Source organism: Pituophis catenifer, unplaced genomic scaffold (assembly GCF_029215685.1).
Source record: "Pituophis catenifer annectens isolate HBS135680 unplaced genomic scaffold, rPitCat1.0.hap2 SCAF_14, whole genome shotgun sequence".
NCBI lineage: Eukaryota > Metazoa > Chordata > Lepidosauria > Squamata > Colubridae > Pituophis > Pituophis catenifer.
This window is the reverse complement of record NW_027256894.1, coordinates 1,656,352-1,681,180: the sequence shown is the minus strand read 5'-3', so window position 1 is coordinate 1,681,180 and position 24,829 is coordinate 1,656,352. Positions and strand designations below refer to the sequence as shown.

At 41.5% G+C, this 24,829-nt stretch overlaps 1 protein-coding gene across 2 annotated transcripts in view; it reads right to left on the bottom strand.

The window, feature by feature from the left end:
* Positions 1 to 13,491: 13,491 nt before the first annotated feature.
* The window catches only part of RASGRF1 (Ras protein specific guanine nucleotide releasing factor 1), a 75,574-nt gene continuing 64,236 nt past the window's right edge, over positions 13,492 to 24,829 (bottom strand). For both annotated transcript variants that reach the window (XM_070953583.1, XM_070953582.1), the window contains 5 exons: positions 16,341 to 16,538; positions 15,419 to 15,498; positions 14,410 to 14,527; positions 14,166 to 14,234; positions 13,492 to 13,608 (listed from right to left, as the gene is read on the bottom strand). In XM_070953583.1, the coding sequence (XP_070809684.1) occupies positions 13,516 to 13,608; positions 14,166 to 14,234; positions 14,410 to 14,527; positions 15,419 to 15,498; positions 16,341 to 16,538 (558 nt within the window). In that variant the 3' untranslated portion in view covers positions 13,492 to 13,515. The remainder of the gene's footprint in view (positions 13,609 to 14,165; positions 14,235 to 14,409; positions 14,528 to 15,418; positions 15,499 to 16,340; positions 16,539 to 24,829) is intronic.

The window sequence follows — 24,829 nt, the reverse complement described above, 5'->3', positions numbered from 1 at the left end:
TCAGTTAGCAATAAAGAATCTACTTGTTGCTTTTCAATTAGTTGTATGGAAACCTCTGCCAAGTCCTTTGTTTCACCGTCAACCTCCATCTTAAGGTTCTTTGTCTTAACGACTTCTTTGTCTTCCAAAATAGGCTGGATAATTTCTGCCTCTTTCCCGACCAGCAAATCCCTGTTATGCTGCAAATTATATTTTTGAAAAGTTCTATCAATTGATTCCAAAAGAGCAGAAGTAAAGAAGTTTAAAAGTTCGTGAAAGCCCTTTACAGTCACAGCTTGTGAGTTTGCTGACTCACCCAGCAGTAATCTTCCAGCCCTCGTCTCCATACCCTCAGGCGCCATTTCTTCTCCTTTTAAACGGAGTTTCAAAATACTTGCATTTTTTTGTTCTCCTGAGTTTGCTCTGCCAGCATCCATGGTCAAAATTTTTGTAATCCTTAAAGTTGCGTTGCTGGTGTGGTCACGAATGCCTTGGTCTGCATAAAGCAGACTTGTCCCGGATCCGGAGCAACTGATGGGCTTTCAGAGAGCTCTCACCCTGCAAACCCCAGGCTTAGAAAGAAAAACCTGGGGGTCTAGGGGAGCTCTACCCAGACCCTTCTGCTCTTCTCTCCCCCTTCTTCCCCTGCTCGGGGGTCGGGGGAGAGTTTTAAGCCGCTAGACAGCAGATTTTCGCTGTTCTAGCGGCTAACAGAGTCACGGGGCTGGAGCTCTCGAAGGAGCGTCCATCGGCGTTCGCGGAGCACAGGAAGTCCAAAATTCTCTTGCTTTCTCTAGTGTGTCTATTTTATATTTTTTATCTTGCCATGTAATTAAAATCCCATCTGGTGTCAGCCATCTAAACATTACTTTTTACCTGATCAGTTGGGTTGTTAAAAATTGGTATTGTTAAGATTAAAAACAACAGTATTTGAAAATTCCAGTCTGGGTATCAATGATGGAAGCATTTTCATATTCAGTAGTATTTAGAAGGGAACAAATTGTTAGATATAGTGAATTAATGGATGAAAAGGGTGAACTTATATTGAAGCAAGAACTGGAAGAACAAGGCTTTAAGATGGATTGGTTTTCTTATTTGCAAATACATTCTAGATATGAAGATGGCCCAGTGCCTGGAGGCTGTACGGATCTGGATGGGGAGGAACAAGCTCAAGCTCAACTCTTCCAAGACTGAGTGGCTGTGGTTCCTGGCATCCTGATATAGTCAGCTGACTCCATCGCTGACTATCGGGGGCGAGTCTTTGGCGCGCAATCTGGGTGTCCTCCTGGATACGCAGCTGTCCTTGGAGGAACATCTGACGGCTGTTGCCAGGGGGACCTTTTGTCAGGTTCGCCTGATTCGCCAGTTGCGCCCCTTTCTTGATCGGGATTCCATGCGCACAGTCACTCATGCCCTCGTCACCTCTCGCCTGGACTACTGCAATGCTCTCTACATGGGGCTCCCCTTGAGGAGCACCCAGAGGCTCCAACTGGTCCAGAATGCGGCCGCGCGGGTAATTATGGGAGCTGCATGGCGCTCCCGCATAACACCGCTCCTGCACGAGCTGCACTGGCTCCCAGTGGTCTTCCGGGTCCGCTTCAAGGTGTTGGTTACCACCTTTAAAGCGCTCCATGGCATAGGACCTAGTTATCTTCGAGACCACCTTCTGCCACCGACGACCTCCCATCGACCCGTGTGCTCCCACAGAGAGGGCCTCCTCGGGATGCCATCAGCCAAGCAATGCAGGCTGGTGACCCCCAGGGGAAGGGCCTTCTCTGTGGGGGCTCCCACCCTCTGGAATCAGCTGCCTCCAGAGATAAGGAGAATCCATGACCTCTGTGCCTTCCGCCGTGCCCTTAAAACTTACCTTTTCCAACAAGCCGGGCTGGCCTAACAAATCCTTTAAATGATTTTAAATTTGTTTGTCTTTTTAAATTTTGGGCCAAATTGAGATATTTCCTTTTAATCTGTTCTTAATGTATTTATTATGTGTTTTTATTTGGCTGTACACCGCCCTGAGTCCCTAGGGAGAAGGGCGGTATATAAATTTGAAGTAAAATAATAATAATAAAAAGATCTTAAACAAGAAGGTTTTTATAATGTTTTGACCAATTTAGATAAGATTTTAATGGGTTATGATGACTATGTAATCAAAAAATTATATGGTTACTTATTAGAGGTAAAATTGGAAGAAGAACAAGTTAAAGAAACAACGATAGCATGGGGGGAAAATTTTGGTCATGGGATTGATTTAGGGAAATGGCATAAATTGTGGTTGCAAAACTATAAAATGACAATGTCTACAGCATATAAGGAGAATTTGTATAAGATGTTTTACAGGTGGCATCTACCCCCGACGAGAATAGCCAGAATGTTTAAGAATAAATCGGAGAAATGCTGGAAATGTCATCAGACTCCAGGATCATATTACCATATGTGGTGGACATGTGCAGAAGCTAAAAGATATTGGACCAAAATTTATTTATTTATTTATTGGTTCGATTTATATGCCACCCTTTCCCAGAGACTCAGGGCAGCTTACAATGGGTTAAGCAATAGCCTTCATACTTTTGTATATACTTGCTTAGTAGGGCTTTCGGGGGGCCCTTAAGCGGTGTTCTTTTTTATACAAAGTCAGCTTATTGCCCCCACAAACTGGGTCCTCATTTTACCTACCTCGAAAGGATTGAAGGCTGAGTCAACCTTGAGCCTGGTGAGATTTGAACTTGCAGTAATTGCAGGCAGCTGGTGTTACTTAACTTTAGTCTGCTGCACCACCAAGGCTCTTAAAATCCACACATGATTGGAAAAAATGACAAAGAAACACATTGACTTTAAACCAGAGATATTTTTATTAGGGATTTTACCAGAAATGTATAGTAGAGAATTGAGATATTTGATTGTGAATGTTTTGACAACGGCTAGAATTGTATTTGCTAAAAATTGGAAAGGACAGAAGATACCTACTGATGATGAAGTTATTAAGAAAATTATGGAATGTGCTGAAATGAGTAAATTGACATTTGAAATTAGAGAAGGTGTTGGTTCTTATCTTTAAAGCGCTCCATGGCTTAGGGCCAGGGTATTTGCGAGACCGCCTGCTGCTACCGATAACCTCCCACCGGCCAATACGCATTGCCTCACAGAGGTCAGGCAATGTCGGCTGGTGGCCCCCAGGGGGCGAGCCTTCTCTGTGGGGGCACCCGCCCTGTGGAATGAGCTGCCTCCTGGAATACGATTGATCCCGGACCTCCGGACCTTCCGTAAAGCCCTGAAGACGTTTTTATTTCATCAAGCCGGCCTAGCCTAAATGGTTTTTAATTGGGATTTTAAATTTTATGGATTTGGGGTTTTAAATTGGGTAGCCAGTGATTTAATTCTTTTTAATTATCTTAACTTTTGCATTTGTATGTTTTTTAATTTTGGCTGTTCACCGCCCTGAGTCCCTTCTGGGAGAAGGGCGGTATACAAATTAAATAAATAAATAAATAAATAAATAAATAAATAAATAAATAAATAAATAAATAAAATTATGGAATGTGCTGAAATGAGTAAATTGACATTTGAAATTAGAGAACAGGAAGATAAACAATACTATTCAATATGGGATTTGTTTTACCAATGGCTAGAAAAAGCATGGAGATGAAGTATGAAATATGAAATTAAGGTAATTTATTTTATTTTATTTTATTTTTGAATTTGTATACCGCCCTTCTCCCTGAGGACTCAGGGCGGTGAACAGCCAAATAAAAACATCAAATACAAATATTAAAACACAGTTAAAAATATATATATAGATTTGGCCCCATTAATTAAAACGATAAACAAAACAAAACAATTAAAAAACCCTTAAAAAGAATTAAGCCAGCCCGGCTTGTTGAAAAAAGAAAGTTTTAAGGGCACGGCGGAAGGCACTGAGGTCATGGATTCTCCTTATCTCAGGGGGCAACTGATTCCAGAGGGTGGGTGCTCCCACAGAGAAGGCCCTCCCCCTGGGGGTCACCAGCCTGCATTGTTTGGCTGATGGCACCCCGAGGAGGCCCTCTCTGTGGGAGCGCACGGGTCGGTGGGAGGTCGTCGGTGGCAGTAGGCGGTCTCGAAGATAGCTAGGCCCTATGCCATGGAGCGCTTTAAAGGTGATAACCAACACCTTGAAGCGCACCCGGAAGACCACCGGGAGCCAGTGCAGTTCACGCAGGAGCAGTGTTACATTGGAGCGCCACGCTGCTCCCGTCACTACCCGCGCTGCTGCGTTCTGGACCAGTTGGAGCCTCCAGGGGTCTTCAAGGGGAGCCCCATGTAGAGAGCATTGCAGTAATCAAGGCGAGAGGTTACGAGGGCATGAGTGACTGTGCACAGGGAATCCCGATCAAGAAAGGGCCGCAACTGGCGGATCAGGCGAACCTGATAAAAGGTCCCCCTGGTTACAGCCGTCAGATGTTCCTCCAAGGACAGCTGCGTATCCAGGAGGACTCCCAGATTGCGAGCCCTCTCTGTGGGGGCTGACAAATATATGAAATGTTTTCTTATGGGAGTTAAGCCTTTGTTAAATAATTGTTAAATGAGAATAATAATATAAAGGGATATATAAAGTTGTCAAATAAGAGAAATTAAATAATTTGTAATTTTGGTTATGGGATTATGCACAAAAGAATTTTAACCGATCGACACACACTCTGTGATTGTATTGAATGATGGTGTTTTTATGTTTAAAAATAAAATAAATTAAAAAAAAATTGGTATTGGCGTTGGTTTCTAATCCTTTGTGGTATTTGTTTTAAAATTATTATTTCTTTGCCCTTGTAGGTCAATGTTTCTTCTCATGATTTCTTGTATACTTCATCTCTGATTGTCCGCTTTGTAAATCTGATATGTACTTCCCTCGCCAATCGGTGTCTTCTTGTATAATTTGTATGTACCTGATAAATTTCGTCTATCTGTCCTCTTATTTCTATCTTGTCTCTGTATTATTTCTGACACTATTTCCACCATTTTTTCTCCCAGATCTTCATCTTTTTCTTTTACTATGTTCTGAAAGCACAGGAAATAGGAGCTTTCTCCATTTCCAACGTTGCTATTGAATCTGATAGTTCCTTATTTAATTAGAGAGATTTCTGCTCCATGGTCTCCATTTTTGTCTCTACTTGATCTATTTTTGTTTCCATTTTTTTGATTCTTTGTTCGTTTTCTGTTATTGTTTGTTGAATGTCCCCAATTTTATCGTTCATGTTCTTGATATCCTCTTTTATTCTCCTATTTAATTTTTAATTTCTGTATGAAACATTTTCATTTCTTCGTGATTATCCGCCATTTTCCCTTGTGTTTTTAATAGGGTTTCTTTTTTTTTTTATTGAAAAAGTTTTAAAACAAACACAATTTCCCCACAGCCCTCCCACCCAACCCCCCCTCCCCCCTCCCCCTCCCCGACTTCCCAGAGCAGAACACAAGGTATTTCTATTAACTTTAAACAATAAACTAAATTGCTTAACCAATCATTAAACTAACACCCCCTAAAACAAATTCTTAACCCCCCATAGATAAAATCCTACTTCTTAGACATAAAACTTCTAATATCACTTATATAGCGCTTTTACAGTTAAAAGAAATCATTCATAAGCTATTTGATATTTTTTGGTCTGATACTTATTTTGACTATAATCAATCCATCTTCTCCAGTCCTGTATATACCTTTCTTGTGTATGATCCTTCAAATATGCTGAAATTTTAGCCATTTCAGCTAAATTAGTTACTTTCAATATCCAGTCATCAATAGTAGGCAAAAAATCCTTCTTCCAATGTTGTGCTATCAGCAATCTTGCTGCTGTTATCAGGTTCAAGATCAGTTTAGTCTCTGCAACTGTACAGTCCATAGTTATACCCAGTAAAAACAAGTGTGGAGTAAATTTCAGTCTTTTTTTAAAAATGTTCTGCATCACCCACCAAATCTTTATCCAAAATGCTTTGATTTTTCTACAAGTCCACCATATATGATAATAAGTTGCATCATCACAGTCACATCTCCAACATTTAGCTTGCACATTAGGATACATACATGATAATTTTTTGGGATCTAAGTGCCATCTATAAAACATTTTATAAAAGTTTTCTCTTAAATTTTGTGCTTGTGTAAATTTCACATTCCTCAGTTAAGTTAAACCAGTCACTAATTTGTGATAAGACCGCTGCTTCATAATATAATCTTAAATTAGGCATTTTGAGACCCCCCCTTTCACGTGTATCTTGTATAATTTTCATCTTTATTCTGGGTTTTTCCCCAGCCCAAATGAAAGTATTAACACCTTTCTGCCATTCTCTCAGATTTTCATCTTTCTTAAGCACAGGTATCATTTAAATTATTGGGGTTTTAAATATGGTTCAGCCAAATTTATTTAATTTGTTTTATCTCTATTTTAAATTTTGTATTTATATGTTTTATTTTATGGCTGTTCACCGCCCTGAGTCCTTCGGGAGTAGGGTGGTATACAAATTTAATAAAATGAAAATGAAATTTGGAACAAAAATAAAAATCTAGGTAACACATTCATTTTAATTGCTGCAATTCTTCCCAATAAAGACAACTGTAATTTTTTCCAATTTTCCATATCCTTCTGTACCTTCCGCCAAAGAACCTCATAGTTATTTTTGTATAATTTTGTATTTGAAGCTGCTATGTACACTCCTAGATATTTAACCTTTTTAGCTATTTCAAAATCTGTTATTCTTGCTAGTTCATCTCTTTCAAGTATAGACATATTTTTAATTATCATCTTTGTCTTATGTGAATTAACTTTGAATCCTGATACTTTCCCGTATTGATCAATTATATCCAATATATATGGAGCTGACTCTATAGGTTGGGATAAGGTGACAACCAAATCATCTGCAAATGCTCTTAATCTATAATCTTGATGTCTAATTACAATACCCTTCAATTTTTCTGAGTCACGTATCTTATTCAATAGCACTTCCAAAGTCAAAATAAACAGCAATGGGGACAGAGGACACCCCTGCCTTGTTCCTTTCTCAATTCTAAAAACCTCTGTTAAACCTCCATTGACTATAATTTGTGCTGTTTGCTGCTGGTATATTGCTCTAATTGATTGTGTAAAATATTCCCCAAAATGCATTTTCTCTATTATTTTAAACAAAAATTGCCAGTTCAAACGATCAAATGCCTTCTCTGCATCCAAAAATATAAACGCTGCAGGGACTTGATTATTTTTTCCCAAATATTCCAGTAAGTTTACAATTTGTCTAACATTATATTTCATTTGTCTCCCTTTTATAAACCCTGATTGGTCATTATGAATTATTTTTTGCATAACTGGCATTAATCTATTAGCTAGTATCTTAGCAAAAATCTTGTAATCAGTATTCAAAAGTGAAATTGGCCTAAAATTCTCAGGTTTGATAGAATTTTGATCCTCCTTTGGAATTAGTGAGACAAAAGCTGTTTTCCAGGAAGGTGGTACTCCTCCTCCTACCTGTATTTTATTAAATAAGATTTTGAGTGGTTCTAACATTTCAAATTGTAAATGTTTATAATAAACAGCTGTTAGTCCATCTGTTCCCGGAGCCTTACCTATTTTTAATTGTTTAATTACCCCAACAATTTCCTCGGAAGTTATTGGCTGATTCAATCTCTCTCTCTGTTCCAGCGTTAATTCAGGAATATCTATCTTTAAATATCTATCAATATCAACATCTTGAATTGCATCTTTAGCATATAACTTTGTATAGAACTCCCAAAAAGCCTTTTTTATTAAATTCTGTTGGTAAATCTCCTTACCTCTAAATTCTATCTTGTCTATAACACGTGATTTTTGTTTTTTTCTCATTGTGTAAGCCAACCATCTCCCAGGTTTATTAGCATTACAGAATGTATTATGTCTGGCATATTGTATGCTGGTTGCTACTTGCCCAGCCATTAACATATTAAATTGCTCTCTTAGGATATTGATCATATCTTTTGCCTTTTTGTCTCCCGGGTTAGTTATAAGCAATTGTTCTTTCTTTTTAATTTCCTCCTCTATCTCTTTCCGTCTGTTTTGTTGTTTTAATCTATATTTATTGTTCAAAAAAATTAATGTTCCTCTCATATATGCCTTACTTGCATCCCATACCATTTCCATCGAGGTACCTTTATTCATATTGTTAACAAAAAATTCTTTCATTTGTTTTTTAAGTTCACTCAAGTTATCTTCATATCTAAATAAATTCTCATTTAACCTCCAAGACCTCCTTTCCCCTCTTTCCTGCTCTAGTTCCACCCAAACCGGACTATGATCAGTTAAAGTTCTTGGACATATCTTCGTATTCTTCACCCTAGAAAAAAGATCATTTGTGGTTAATATAAAATCAATCCTAGAAAAAGATTGATGCCTATCTGAAAAAAAAGTAAAATCACTTTCCAATACGTTCCTTTCTCTCCAAATGTCTCTAAGCTCCATATCCTCCAAAATATCAAAAAAAGATTTAGGCAACTTAGCACGCATGGGTATCTTGGAAAGACTTTTTTTATCTTTCTGGGTATTTATTACCCCATTCCAATCACCCATTAAAAGTAAAGATCTATAGTCCCATTGTAGTATTTTAGTATGTAAAAGTTTATAAAATTTGTCTTGTTGTTGATTAGGTGCATATACTCCAATTACAAGCAGTTTCCCATTCTGTGTTATTAATTCAATTGCAATATATCTACCTTGAGTGTCAGCCTCAATTAAATTGGCCAATAAGCCTCTTTTAACATATATAACTAGGCCATTGTTCTTCTCTGGTGCTGATGCCACAAAATGTGTACCTAATTTCGAATTTATCAAGTATTTTTGATCTGAGGATTTAATATGCGTTTCTTGCAAACAAATAACATCATTCTGAAATTGCTTCAAGTAGTGAAATATTTTCTTTCTTTTTTGTGGAGAATTTAAACCGTTGACATTCCAAGATAAAAATTTATTTGCCATCTCTGGGCCTTCCAAGCTTTGAGAGCATCAGCTGAACTTCCTCCGCCATTTTGGACTTCGGCCTAGCTCCTCCCACTGCTTGTGTTTTTTGGACTTGTTGGGTTGAATCTTGAGGCTGTCATGCCAGATGTTGTTTGTAAGTGGCTCTTGTCAATCGTTGATCTTTTGGCAACTCTATCATCTTTAATGGCTCAAGGGTTGGTGGTGGACCCCCACTCAACAATAAATCTTCTTCCAAATTAACTCCTCCAGCTAAAGCTTGAGCATAGGTTTGTGGTTGCCCTCCATCTTTCTCTTGTTGTATCATTTCCAATTGCTTTCTAGCACCCCCTGGTGAGGGTGGCCGTCCAGCCTTTAAAACATTGGCGTAAAAATCTTTTGCCTTTCCAACTGTGTTTAAGCGATATCTTTGCCCAGCGTATGTCACTATTATCCCAAATGGGACATCCCATCTGTACTGGAGCTGCTGGTTTCTTAATTCATTCACCAAAAAACCAAACTGCTTTCTGTCTCTTAACATTTTAGGAGGAAGCTCTTTCAGGACCACCAGCTCTTGTCCATCCACTTTAATCTTGTTTCTGTAAGAAGCTTGCAGAATGTCATTTCTAATTCTCCTTGTTGTGAAATAAATCACCACATCTCTTGGTAGCTGCTTTTGTTTTGCCAGCCAGGAGTTAACCCTATAGATTTTGTCCATTTGAATTGCCACATCTTCTGGCCTTTCTGAAATCAGCTCTGCTAAAGCATTGGAACAAATATCTTTTAAATTTTCACCACTCTTTTCTTTCAAACCTCTCAGCCTCAGGGCAAATTCCATTGATCTGTATTGTAACATAACCATTTCATCATCCACTTTCTCTGTTTGTATCATAACCTCTCCTAATTTAGTTGCAAGCTCCAAATTAGCATCATCAATTTCCCGTACTCTCTCCTCAATCTTTAACATATGATTAGCCAGTCCTGAAACTGCAAAAACAATGTCATCTCTTATTGCATCATGTTTTTCCTCCACCACATCTTTAATTTTCTTTAACTCCTCTGAAAATTCTTTCATCATTTCTGCCTGATTGTTCAGGGCACCCATTATAAATTCTTTAAGGTCTTGTGACTGTGTATCAGCTGGAAGTTGTTGTTTTTGAGTCAATACAGGGGAACCTCCTCCCCCTTTAGAAGTTGGTGGCTTTAGTTGTTTAGCAGCCATTTTATTTTAAAATGAGCTTTTTCCTTTTACAGCCACAAAATCTTATAAACAGTCTTACAATGTCTATTTCAGAGTTTTTTCAAAAAAAACAGTCCTCTCTTCAAACTATTCTCAGTCCCCAGCAATTTTCTCTTCAGGCAGAAGACTCTTAACAAGCAATTTCCCTTTAACTTTCACTTTCCCTTCCGCCCATAAAAAGGCTTCCTCTCCAGCCTCCAGCTCAGGAAAGCTCCGTTTGCAACAATGTATTCACGGAGTTAAGTTCTGTTTCTTTTAAAAAGCTTGCACTCTTGCTTCCGCTCTGTCTGCCTTGTTGAAAATCATTAGAACTCACTGTTTACTGTTTATGTATATATATTTATATTTAAAAAATGTATATTTTATTCTTCTTTTGTACTTCTTTGTCACTCTTTCCCTCCTCTGCTTTTACTTCTGGTTGTAATTTTCTGTCGTGCTATTGCATCAGTCTCTTTCCGTCTCTTTCAAATCTCTGTCTCCACCCTCAAGTCAATCTATATAATTCTCGTCTTTCCTTCTTTTTAGTTTTTATATCTCCGTTTTACAGTTACCAGTCACAATTTAAGTTCCTTGGATTTTCCAAAATTAAGTTTGTTAACTTCTTCTTTGCCTCAGGAAGTAGTTTTGTTTCTCCTGTGTTTTCACCCTCTCCGCTTCCATCCGTCCCAGGGGTCTTATCTCCGCCATTAGTCCTCTCGTTCAGCTGTTTCATTCTCTGGGATCCTACTTTGCTCGCACTAACCTCTTTTTCCGTTTCGTGCAGCGCTCCCCTCTGAGTTCGTTGCCGCTTTGTTGGACTAGTCTTGTCCATCCCTTTTGCGTCTTCCTCACTCCGCTTTTCCACTTCTCCGAGTTTTTTCCCGATGTCCTTCTTCTGGGTTCTTTTCATCTGCCACTAGAAACTGTTCCTCCACTCTTTGCTTCCATTCTATACGGCTGCCATCGCTCCTAGTCTGCCTTGCTGGCCAACTTCCTCTCCACCAGTTTTAAGGGTATATATCCCTTGTCCTCTCGGGCAATTGCATGTTGATTGGGGACTTCGGATCTTCCCCTTTTGTTTCCTGATCTCTAAGGGATCGGAATGCCCTGTAGGGGCTCCTGATACAGAGTTTTTGGGTTTCGGATACAGCGCCCCGTTTCCTCACCCCATTCATTCTTTATAAAGTGACTAAATTACTAGACCAGTGAAATGCTGTGGATTTAGTATATTTAGACTTCAGCAAGGCATTCGACAAAACAGTCCACAACCTGCTACTTGTAGGTTGAAAAAGGTAGAAAAATGTGAGGTAGACAGCATCACCTCCAGAGGGATTTGTAACTGGCTGACAAACCGTACTCAACGAGCAGCCCCTAAGGGTACTGCATCTAGATGTAGATGTACTGGGAAGTAAGTAAGCAGTGGGGTACCACAAGATTCCATCTTAGGCCCAGTACTCTTCAATATCTGCATAAATAACTTAGATGAGGGAATAGAAGGGGAATGCATCAAATTTGCAGATGACACTAAACTGGCAGGAATAGCCAACACCCCAGAAGATAAGCTCAGGATCCAAAAAGACTTGAACACTGGGCTCTATCCAACAACATGAAATTTAATGTGGAGAACAGCAAGGTTTTACACCTGGGCAGAAAAAACCAAAGGTACAAGTACAGATTAGGCGAAACCTGTCTCAAAACCAGTAACTGTGAAAGGGACCTTGGAGTCCTAGTGGACGATCGCTTAAACATGAGCCAGCCGTGTGCGGCAGAAGCCAAAAAAGCTAATACAATCCTGGGTTGTATAAACAGAGGCATAGAATCAAAATCACCTGGAGTATTAGTACCACTTTATAAAGCCTTAGTAAGGCCACACCTGGAATACTGCATCCAGTTTGCTCTGTCTTCCTGGGGAGTCAAAGAAGTTCCATTTGAAGGAATCACTGTGGCTGGGAGTGGGGTGGAAGTGGAGGGTGCACTTGAAAACATGGTGAGGATCCTGTGATCCCATAAACTGGCCAGCGTAGGTCTTAAGCTAAGTACCTGCAGTTTCCCAGAAAGTGATGAGTATCCCCCTTTCTGAAAACTAGGGATGTGTTTGCTTCACACCCAGATGGTGAGGTGTCCACCTCTGGGACTCTCCTCCAGGCTCTCAATTGAAATGGGCTGTGCTAGATATGCAAAAACTCTCCCTTCCCACCCACTTTCTGTTTTTCCTTTTAAAACTTGCCTCTCTAGCCCCACTGGCTGGTCTGTACACATGTCCAAAACCAAGGTTCACCCTGAGATAGAATAAATTTATTAGCAAGAGGTAATCAGGAAACATAGATTTTTACAAAAAATGGAAATTTTCTTTTCCAAATAAGCTGCAGGTTGAAATATTTCAGGTCTTGAAAGACAATTCTCATACCAGAGGGTATTGCTTACAGCAAAAGGTTTCTGAATTCAGTTCCCATAGAGCATGCCTGCTAGTCAAAAATTCACTTGGGTTTATACACTGTACACTGTAAAAAATACATGATAATATTCACAGAATAAGCACTACATTACTATATTCCTGCTAGCAAGTGGTTAGACAGGATTACAGTATATGTAATAAAAACACCTGGCCATTTCCCCCTTTAATTGTACATCATGTTACTAAGACATGTCACTATGTCTACAACGAAGCATACAGACAGAAGCGCCAAAGTGGGAGATGCAGCAGAATTGCTCAAAGGGATAGAGGGCCTCTCCCTTTCAGGGCCTCAGGCAGGAAGTCCAAATGACCTTTAACCCCTGCCACCCTCCAGGCCTGCCACATGAGGCCTAGAGCCCCATGGGGATGTCCCGACCTCTCTTTGCACAAGCCAACCAGCTCCAAGAACTTTGGAGGGGCTCTGTGCCGCCAAAGAGGTGTCTTCCCAATATGGATGGGAGGTGTGGACCAGCTGCTCCTGCCAAGCCAACCATGGGCACCTTCTGCTGGGCCGGCTGGCCTCCCTGCCTGCCTTGGGCGGGGAAGAGAACCCAACAATCCTGGCAAAATGGATACCATCAAAGCTGCTCTGGAAAAGCCGAAGAACGTCCAGAGTAGCTCAGTTGGGGGCCGCGTTTTCTGGCCACACTACAGGAGGGGCCAGAGTACAGAAGCCAAGAAAACTGGGGCTCCAGGGCAAATCCGGCAACTCGGTGCCCCAGTCCTGAGTCCCTCCAGTCCAGTTGCTCCCAAGAGTCAACAAAGGAAAAAATAGGCTTGATCAAAACCAAGCCTGCCTGTTGACAGTGCAAGGATGGAGGGGTGTGGGGAGGAAAGGCCATGGGAGGAAGTCAAGAAACAGAGAGGAGAGGCAAGACACATCCCCGTGTCCTGGGCTGGTGGGTGCAGCTGCTCTGTTCTTAGGTGGGGAGTTTTGGCTCTATCTTCAGAGAGGCATCATAGAGACCCTCTTCATCCATCACAAACGACTGATCTAGGAGGTACTGAGTGACCTGGAAGAGAGAAAAGAGCAGGGGCAGAAGAGGAGGCTGGGGACTCCAGGGAGCATCTGCCCCGGTGCCAGTCAGTGGGGAGAGAGGACAAGGCGGGGTCAAGAGGGCCTCTCCCAGAGCATCTGTCCAAGGTGCCAGTTGGCAGCAGCTCTTCAGGACTGAGCGGCAGGAAATGGGAGCCTGAGAAAGGGGTCCCTTGGGCATGTTGGGAGAGGAGAAGTAGCCCAACTGGGGAGGCAACATGTTCACCCCACTCTTTTCAGGAAAGAGACTGAAGGAAGAAAGTTGAGACTTCGCTGGCAGCTGGCTGGGCTGGGGGCTTGTCTGCTGTATGTCACTGAAGGAACCATGTGCCTAAAGCAGGACTCTGCCCCCCCCCCCCCCCCGGTAGTTTCTCTTCCAGGACATGCTACCCCAAGAGTTCAGGGAGAGCAACACCCAGTAACACCAAGGCCTGCCTCTTCCCCGTGGCCAAGTGGTTCCCCCCCCAATGGCGGTTCTTTCCCCCACCCAGACCCTCTCCTTGAGCAGAGAGCTGAGCAGCCGCAGGTTCCTACCTTGGCCTGATGCTCGATCTTATAGGCCGTCTGCTGAAACTGCCGGATCTCTCGGATGATGTGGGAGATCTACGGGGAGAGAGGAAATAGGCCCCTGTGCCCAAAGGTTGCCAAAAAGCAGGCGGTGGTCCCAGGGAGAAGGGCCAGGCCAGGAGAGCATTGGCATCAGGGGAGTTATAGCAAAGTCAGGCAGGCAGCTGGCTGAGGTGGGAGGGTGATTCAGTGCCCCTGCCAGGGAGCTCACCATCCTCATTTTGGAGAAGTTCACCAGGCCATCCTCAGTGTAATTGGGAGTGCCCTCTTCAATGAACGCCAGATCCGTGAGATACATGCCCAGGTAAGGGACGCAAGGTGGGTCACAACTGCGAGAGGCAGAAAAGAGAAATTCAGCTGGCAAGACAAAGGCAACAGGGCTGCTTCCCAAAGATAAACAGCCTCCGTCTCCTGAAAAACTGTCTCTTTGGTCCCGTTTACATACTACCACCTTCACATTTTCTCTGAGTCAGGAGAATTGGCCCCAGGAAGAGGTTTGCCGTACATTATCCTGGTACTTCTGGTCACATCTAAGCTGCAAATCAAGTCACAGGATTTGCTTGTCTGCAGAATTTTGCTTTAGTCCCTGAGACTGAAATAATTTTTAGGAGTTCTGGAATCTCCAGGCAGATGTCACTCACTGCTGCTGCTGCTGCCTTCCAGCACAGGGATGAGGTCCATGCAGCCCCTCCAGCTACCCCCACATTCCTGGGCATCCCCCCAAACCTGCTCCAAGCATTGCTGCAAAAAGCCGAAGACCTACAGGGCTCCCCCACCTTTTGAAGTGGGAAACTCTGAAACTGTCACTTAAAATCCTAACTTAGTTTTTACAAGCTTTTGCCAAACAAAGTCTCTCTCCCCAAACTCCCGGGAATGAGGCAAATGAACTTTGATTCCCACCCAAAGCTATGAGAAAGCCCCCCCCCTTCCTCTGCTGTTTGGGATGGAGCTGGACCCCCCCAGGTGGTCTGCTCTGCCTCAGCGGCCGCCACCGCAGCATTGCACCCTGCTCCCTTGGCCAAGGGGGTGGGGGCATGATGCAGGGGGAGCTCCCCTACCTGCCACCCCTCAGCCTCCTGCTGGCCCCGTGCCTGGCTCTTGCCATGGCACCATCTATGTGGGCAGGCCTGGGTACAACCTGCCCCTTTGCTTTCTTCTCCTGGAGTCTGTCTGGCCTCCTGCCCTCTGACCCACACGTGTGAGCAGCAGAGGCAACTTACTTTTTCAGAGCTTCCCTCAAGTTTTTAAATCGTCCTTCCGAAGACACCAGCCGTTGTAGCTTATCGATCACAGCTTTGGTCTGGGAAGAAAGGAAAAAGTTAGAGGAGCAAAAGGGGGAAGGGAGCCTGGGCCAAAGGGGCTTTCCAAGGAGGTCTCAGAACTGCTAGATGGATATGCTGATGACTCATTGGGGGGCTCTTTGAGCCCATGGGGGGGGGCTGCAGAGCCTGATGATCAAACAACATCCGATGCTACCTAGCATTGATGTGCACTGATGAGGTTATCTAGTCAGGTAAGGAAACGTCTCCAAGCAACCAACCAGCTCAGACAGCACCAAGGACCCACAATCAAATAATAAGTCCAGGAAGTGGAAGAATTAAGGGGGGAAATGCAATGGCTACCAGATTCATTAGAGATCAAAGAAACAGTCCCCTCCTCTGGGGTACGGGCTTTGGGGCAGATGCTGCTGGCATGAGCAACATGGGGCTTTTGCAACTCTCAGGGGCAGGGCAATTGAAGGCAGGCTGAGGAAGATGGATCTTGGCTGAATGGATCTTGGAGAGCTGAAGAAGGAAAGCCATCCCTGTGTACACAACTGCTTCCTGCTTGCAACCTCTCTCTTTGGGACCACAATTTTGAAGTCAGGAAGCCACCCCAGCTGTTAAACAGCACCTTTAAAAACGTGTCCAGTGGGGTAAACAGTGCTGCTCTGTCAAGAAGGACACAATAGCCCGAAGCTGCAAAGGGGCTCAGAATAGAGCCAGCAAGGCTTCCTGAAGTGTGTAAACACAAGATTAGGATCTCATTTCCAGAAAAACAGGAGAACAAGTATGTATAGAAAGGCCTCTGTGGCACAAGCCCCTTCCCAACACCCCTGTCCCAATTGTGCAGCTTTGGCAGTGGGGCTCCTGAAGCACTCACCGGCTTTGACACCTTCATCCAAGTCTTCTTGAGGCGGAAGATGGCACTGCGGTTGAAGGCCGAGGTGATATCCAGAACGGCATTGTAGTTGTGCAGGCACCGGCAAATGTCAGCCACGGCCACCCACTTCTCGATCGTGCTCACCCGGGCAGCCATGTCCTCATTGCGGAGGATCTCGGAGGCGATCAGGTTGCTGATCTGCAGGGGTCATCAGGGATGGGTGGGTGGACATTACAGCCCCTGGAAGGGTTTGTGTGCAGCCCCGAATGATAAGAAAAGCCCCTTGCCTCCAAAGAGAAAGGGGGAGACCGAGGTGGAGGGAAGCTCAAACACACGCTAGTGGGCAAGGCTGCCCCTCATCTTCCCTACCCACAGCAGAAGGAAGACCCTGTTCTGGGCACAACCATGCACCTGCCTGCCACCTGGCCTGCATGGAAATTGCTGAATAGATTATGCACTAGGTAGGAAGATCAAAGGAAATGGGGCTTCCCTAGAGAAGACCCTGTGTCTGAATGCGGAGAAGAGCAATCCATCTCTGCTGCTGCACAGACGAGATCCTTCAACGCAGACGGAAGAAGACGTCATGCTGACAAGAGAAAGTGCTTTTGACATGGCCCCATACTGGGTGAATGGCATTTAGATTTAATCCAATTTATGTATACTTTTTACATGCGCTATATTTCTATGATCTATTCTAAAACTTGTTTTATTTGATCAGTGTTGAATGTTGCATGTCCGTAAGTTGTAGGTGCTTCTGACATGAATAAAGAAAGATCTGTGAAAATCTTCTTTTTCATACCTATCCTGGACTAACAGGGAAGACTTTTGGGACTAGAATCTGAATGAGGAGTGAAGGCACTTTTGCCCAGGCAGCACCTCCAGTTAGAGAAGGAAGGAAGTTCTTCTGGATAGGGAGGGGGGCTGCAGAGCCAGGGCAGAAGGGAGGGGAGCAGCAGGGAAGGGCCAACAATCCACCTGGTCAAAGGCAGCTTCTGACTCACAGGGAGCAATGGCCTTGGAGAGGAGCACATCTGTGGGGACAGGCTGGTTTTGGCTGGGGGGGGAGGCATACAAAGAGTCTATGAGCGACTTCCGGTTGGAGCCGTTGTCGCTGTTAGATGGTCCTTTTAAGACCGCCAGCCCCGTTGCTCGTAAAGAGAGCAACGGGCTCTCTACACCTCTCTCTACAGCTGAGAGGTGGCTTGGAAAACGCCACGATCCGGAGGAATTGGGAGAAGAGCCGGTGCGACAAGGTAGAGCCCCCTTTGAAGTCCCCAGATCGTTTTTTTTAGCGTCTGGGGAGGAAGCAGGGTGAGGCTCCCTATACAGCGCGCCGAGGCTCCGGGCTCCGAGGACGACTCTGTAATTAGCAGAGCCAGGCGATGCGACCAACGAAATGAGAGAAAGCCAAGAAAATTGTCAAAAATAAGCAGGGTGGAATCTGGACTTCAAATTTAAACCGCAAGTATTTTTCTTAGCCCTGTGAATGAATTTAGTAACTGAGAAGAAGTGAAAGTTCTTTTAAAATGGCGCCAAATAAAAAACATGGAGACAAATAAAAAACAACATGAGGACAATAATAAACGTTCTCGAATACTACGAGCAAAACATCAATAATCAGGTAGCGCTAATCTTTCTCGACGCGCAAAAGGCGTTCGACAATTTGAATTGGAAATTCCTTATAGCACAACTGCAGATTATGAATTTCGGCGACAAATTCCTGAAAATGATTAAGAAAATATATTCTTCCCAGACAGCGAGAATTATAATTAATGGAATTGTTTGAGCTTATCTGCGCTACAAAGTAACAAAAAGTAACAGTGCTGGCCAGAAGAAAGAGGAAAAGTTCTTTTAAAAGTGATTTGACTGGTTCCCTCTCCCTTGGGACTTGACTAAAGCTGGGGAAATTCTTGAAAGGTTTTTGTGGTGGAAAGGGAGAGAGGATATCCTTTTTAGAAAGAATCAGGCTGCGTGGAAGGATGGCTTCAAAGCAGACAAAGCCAGCTAAAGCTGCTGGGGGCGGGGCTCCCCCACTCACAAGCCACAAGAGCAGCCTTTAAGCTTGCAGACACAGACTCAAACACAAGAATCTGGATTTAAAGATCGGAAGGAATTTATTGCTGTGGCTTTGAAGAATCAAAATGAAGTTTTAGACCAGAAATTTGAAAAATCTCAGCAGGAATTTAAGGAGGTGATGCAAGAAAAGTATGACAAGGTGAAACGGGACATATTGACAGCTATGACTGGTTTGTCAAAGGTTGTGGTCCAAATTGATAAGAAAGTGGAACATCTTAGCTCAGAAGTAGAATCCAAAATGAAGGAAACTGATCAGAAAATTTCCAATGTTGATAATAAAACGCAGAGGCTTGAAAATGAAGTGACAATGATGCAATTCAGATTTATGGAGTATGCTGTAAGACTTAGAGGCATAAAAGAGAATAATAGAGAAGATCTGAGAAGGGTCTGTGCTGATGCTCTGGTTGTCATGCTAAAGGTTGATCCTGAGGAGATTTTTTGCAAAATTGATAAGGTCTATAGAATGAATTCCTGGGTGGCAAGGCAAAGGCAATTGCCTAGAGATGTGGTGATATATTTCACAGATAGAAGAATAAGAAATGATATTTTACAAAAGTCATTTGTTTCTACTATTCAAGTGGATGGAAGAGAGATTGGGATCTACAAAGAGTTGCCACCTAAGATGTTAAGAGATAGAGAAGATTTTGGGTTCTTGGTGACTGAATTAAAGAAACAACAAATTCCATTTAGATGGGACACTCCAGTTGGCATAACATTGAGGTATCAAGGAGAGAGATATCGATTAAACACTCTTCAAAAAGCGGAAGAATTTTATTTTAGTGTCTTTAAACCTGGTGCAGCATCTCCACATACCTCTTCGGTGTTAGCCATAGTGGAAGGTGAGAAAGAGAAGGAATTTGAACAAGAGCTTGAAGAGCAGAGGAAGCAGATGGAGATGGAGGCAATGGAGACCCAAGGAGCAACAGGGGGTTTTTTAGACAAACCCTTGTTGGATCTTCCCTTAGAGGCTTTAGCTGAACCACCTAAAAATACAAGAGAAGTGGCAGCGGATCTTGACCTAATGTTGCACAGTGCTAAAGACCAGCGTATAACTTGAGCAGCTTACAAGCAATTTCTAGAGAAACAACAACATCAGAGTTCTAAGCTACCACAAGATACACAGGGAGTCAATGGTAAAGCACAAAAATCCGAAGCCATGGGAAGAGCCAAGCCGAAGACTACTAGTCTGGAACAGCAACTTCAGCAAATGCTCTTATCGCTTCAGGAGACCACAAATGACAATTAAGTTTTTATCTTGGAATGTGAACGGATTGAATTCACCACAGAAAAGGAGGAAAATATTTCATTATTTGAGACAATTTAATAATGATGTTATTTGCTTACAGGAAACTCATATTAGAATACAAGTTCAAAAATATCTGATAAATTCTAGATTAGGAACACAGTTTATAGCTTCAAATTCGGAGAAAAAGAATGGTGTAGTGATTTATACAAATAAAAGACTGTCAACAAAAATTATAGAAGCAGATGATTGTGGAAGATATATAGCAATAGAACTTCCTACAGATAATGGCCCAATCTTGGTGATTGGAATTTATGCTCCTAATCAGCAACAAGAAAATTTTTATAAATTATTGCATTCTAAAATACTACAGTGGGACTATAGATCTATCTTACTTATGGGAGACTGGAATGGAGTAATAGATCCTAAAATAGATAAGAAGAGCTTGGCAAAATCATGTGTCAAACTACCACAGGCTTTTTTTGATATGAAAGAAGATTTGGAATTGAAAGATATTTGGAGAGTGCATAACCCAAAAGAACTGGACTTTACTTTTTTTTCAGATAGACACAGATCCTTCTCTAGGATTGATTTTATTTTACTTACAGTTGATTTACTCTCAAAAACAAAGAAAACAAAGATATTTCCGAGAACTTTATCAGACCACAACCCGGTATGGATAGAAATAGAAATGGGAAAGAATGAGAGAAGATCTTGGAGAGTAAATGAAAATTTGTTTAGATATGAAAAGAATGTGAATGAACTTAAGAAACAAATGAAAGAATTTTTTGTAATGAACTTGAATAAGGGTACCCCTATTGAAATTGTTTGGGATGCGAGTAAGGCGTATATGCGGGGGGTACTGATTTATATGAACTCTAAACATAAATCAAATCGACAAAGAAAAAGATTAGAATTGGAAGGAGAGATAAAGAAAAAAGAGCAGTTGCTTATAAAAAATCCAACAGATGAAAAATTACAAGGAGTTATAAAACTTTTGAAAGATCAATTTCATATGCTTACAGCGGAACAAGCAGCAACTAATTTACAATTTACGAAACATAATACATTTTGTAATGCCAATAAACCGGGCAGGTGGTTGGCTTACACATTGAGGAAACAGCAGAGTACTCGGACTCTGGGAGTATTGAGTATAGAGGAAAGGAAGTATTTCAACAAAGATTAATTAAAGAAGCCTTTTTAGATTATTATACCAAACTATATGCTAAAGATGATATACAGAATGGACTTATAAATAAATACCTAGAAGAAAAGAGAGTTATAAAAATTTCTAATGTTGAAAAGGAAAGAACGAGTATACCAATAACAGCTGAGAGATTATTGTTGCTATTAAACAACTGAAAACAGCTAAAGCTCCAGGAACGGATGGTTTAACTGCGGTGTATTATAAAACTTTACAAGCAGAAATGATTGAACATCTTAAAGACTTATTTTGTAGTATACAACAAGGGGGAAAAATACCCCCTTCATGGAAAGCAGCTTTTGTTTCTTTGATACCGAAAGAGGAGGCAGGTTCTACAAAACCGGAAAATTTTAGACCAATATCTCTCCTGAATACGGATTATAAAATTTTTGCGAAAGTATTAGCCAACAGATTAATGCCAGTTATTCAAGAGGTGATTCATCATGATCAAGCAGGATTTATAGAAGGCAGATATATGAAGGATAATGTGAGGCAAATTATAGACTTATTGGAATATCTTGAGAAGAATAAACAGATCTCTGCAGTGCTGGTGTTTTTGGATGCGGAGAAGGCCTTTGATCGAGTGAATTGGAACTTTCTATTAAAGACTTTAAAAAAGATGGACTTTGGGGATCAGTTTGTACAGGCGGTTGCAGCAATTTATCAAGAACAAACAGCACAAATTATTATTAATGGAAGTTTAACTACAAATTTTAGTATAGAAAAAGGCACAAGACAAGGTTGTCCGTTATCCCCGTTGTTGTTTATTCTAACTTTAGAAGTCTTGTTGAATACAATACGGGACTCGAGCACTTTGAAGGGAATAGTGATAAGGCAAGAGGATTACAGAACAAGGACATTTGCAGATGATCTGGTTGTTACCCTAACGCATCCGATGGAATCAATAATCCAGATGAAAGACATTATAGAAGAATATGGTATGGTATCAGGATTTAGACTGAATCAGAAAAAAACCAAGATGATAGTTAAAAATATGACAAGTTGATCAAAAGAAGGAACTGGAAAGGAAGGCAGGCTTTGAAATAGTATCAAAGCTGAGATATCTAGGAATTAAAGTTGCAGATTCAAATATAAAACTGTTTCAAAATAACTATGAGGTGTTGTGGCGAAAGGTACAAAAGGATATGGAAACCTGGAAAAAACTGCAGCTGTCTCTACTTGGTAGAATAGCAGCAGTTAAAATGAATGTTCTACCTAGATTTTTATTTTTGTTTCAAATGATTCCGCTGCTTAAAAGTGACAAATACTTGATGGAATGGCAAAAAGGAGTGAATAAGTTTGTTTGGAATGAGAAAAAGCCAAGAGTTAAATTGAAAATTATGCAAGATGTTCGTGAAAGGGGTGGTCTTAAACTTCCAAACCTGCGACTGTATTATGAAGCTGCAGCGTTTACACAAGCAAGTGACTGGTTTGGAAGGACAAAGACTGGAATATTGAATATAGAAAGTCATGATCTTGAATTTGGTTGGCATGCATATTTATTTTATGAAAACAAGGTGGATAAAGTATTCAATAGCCATATACTTCGAAGCTCCTTGATGAGAGTATGGAAGAAGCACCGACTCAAATGGGATTATAAAATACCGTTGTGGTTGGATCTTGGTCACATTATACGGAATATAAAGTCACTCGGGAGGGTTTTATATAAAGAAGTACTTTTTAATGATGGGGGCAGATGGCAACTAAAGACACTGAACACACTGTTGGAAGAAGGGATTAATTTAACTTGGTTACAGTATAATCAACTTCAATTGAGATGGAGAGAAGATCAAAAAACTGGTTTAATGTTGCATGAAGAAGAATTGGTTAGACAGATAAAAGAGAAAGGCCCAATGCATATTAAGAAGGTTTATAATGTTTTGTTAGAAAGAGATTCAGAAAATGAATTGGTTAAAGATTGTATGATAAAATGGGCGCAAAATTTTGGAGAACCAGTTATGATGGAAACTTGGGAAAAAATATGGGTTCAGAATGTTAAGTTTACACAGTTGCAGAATTTAAGGGAAAATTTTTATAAAATGTTTTATAGGTGGCATTTAGATCCTAAGAAATTGTCATGCATGTATCCTAATGTTCAACCGAAATGTTGGAGATGTGATTGCTTAGATGCTTCATATTATCATATATGGTGGACATGCAAGAAAGCCAAGGCTTTTTGGATAAAAATTTGGTGGGTTATGCAAAATGTTTTAAAGAAAAAAATCAATTTTCTCCTCATTTGTTTTTACTGGGTATAGTTAAGGGTTTTTCAGTGGGTGAAACAAAATTGATATTGTATATGATGACAGCAGCTAGGTTGTTGATTGGTCAATATTGGAAAAGGGTTGATATGCCTACAATTCAAGAATGGACTTTGAAGATGGCCAGTTTTGCAGAAATGGCGAAGATATCAGCATACTTAAAAGACCGGACTCAAGAGACTTATGTATGGGAGTGGAAGAAATGGATAGACTATGTGCAGAATAAATATCAAACTAGGAAGTATCAAATAGCTTTTAGCTAAATGTTGTGTAGAAATGTATAGTTTATACGGGGCAAAATAGTTTATTGCTATGTAGAAATGTATAGTGCACAGGGAGGAGAATAGAGGGGTGGTAAAGTATGATATAATACAATGGGGATGGATTTCACCTTGGGGAGGGAGGGTTTGGGGGGGCTAGGGAGGGATGGGGGGAAAATGGGGGAAAAATTGATGTATATAAAACTTTTTCAATGAAAAAAAAAAAAGAGTCTATGAGCAACATTTCCTGAACTTGCATTCCAGTAAGAGTTATGTAAAAACTGTGTTTGACTTGCCTTTGAAGGTGCTTTGCGTTACAAAAGGGGCTTAAAAGACTTCAAATACACAAAAGTATAATTAAAATTTCAATATCAGAATTTTTCTTTTTTTTAGAAATGGCAGCTAAATATTGTTATTCTTGATGATATTGCAAATCCCAACCCAACTCAATGAATGTCATGCCCAGGAGCAGACCGCTTTCCTGGAGAAAGGAGTGTGGGGCATTGAGAAGATGCCAGTCCTGGTCCTCCAAGGGCTCCAGCAAAGAGTGGTGCGCAAAGCTTCTCCTGGGTCAGCAGCGCATTCTGATCGGTCTTTCAAGGTCCATGCCCCAGCCCTAGCCAGAACCCTAAAGAAGCCTCCTCCTCAACAACAGTCATGATCTTACAGACCAACCAACCAAACAATGGAAATAGACAAAGGTTTTGCTAATTAGTTAGCTAAAATGTGCAGGAAGCACACTACAATAGTAAGGGGGGGACTTTAACTAACCTGACATCAACTGGGAAACAAACTCTGCATCAAGTGGGAGATCAAACAGGTTCCTGAGAAGCCTAGTAGATGATTTTGTCACCCAAAAGATTGAGGAGGGAATTAGAGGGGCAGCTATACTGGACTTAATTCTTGCTGACAGAGATGAAATGATAGAGGGGATTGAACTTTGAGGGAGACTGACCATATTGGAATTCAATATAATGCAGGCATAACTCAAAGAGTTTAAATCACCAGGACCAGATGGATTACATCTGAAGGAGCTGGCAGACATGATCTAGGAAGCACCGAACTGTATCTTTCAAAGATCCTGCAGCACAGGAGAACAACAAGAGGGGACAGAATAGATGGTGCCTGGCTCAAGAGCAGCAACAATGAGAGGGAACTAGAAGTCGGGGGGGGGGGGCTCCATCACTGGAGGTTTTCAAGAAGAGACTGGACACCTATTTGTCCAGGATGGTAGGGTCTCCTGCTTAAGCAGGGGATTGGATTACAAGACCTCCTAGCTCCTTTCAATTATTCTGTCTTCTGAAACTTCTGAACTCTCTTCAGAGGCCTCTAGCAAAGAGTTTTGTGGTTTTCTAACCTGGGTCAGGAAAGTGTGGTCACTTGGGAAGCACGGGCCAGAGTGACCAACTAGCTTAAGCTGGTAATAGAGTAAATGTCTTAAAATG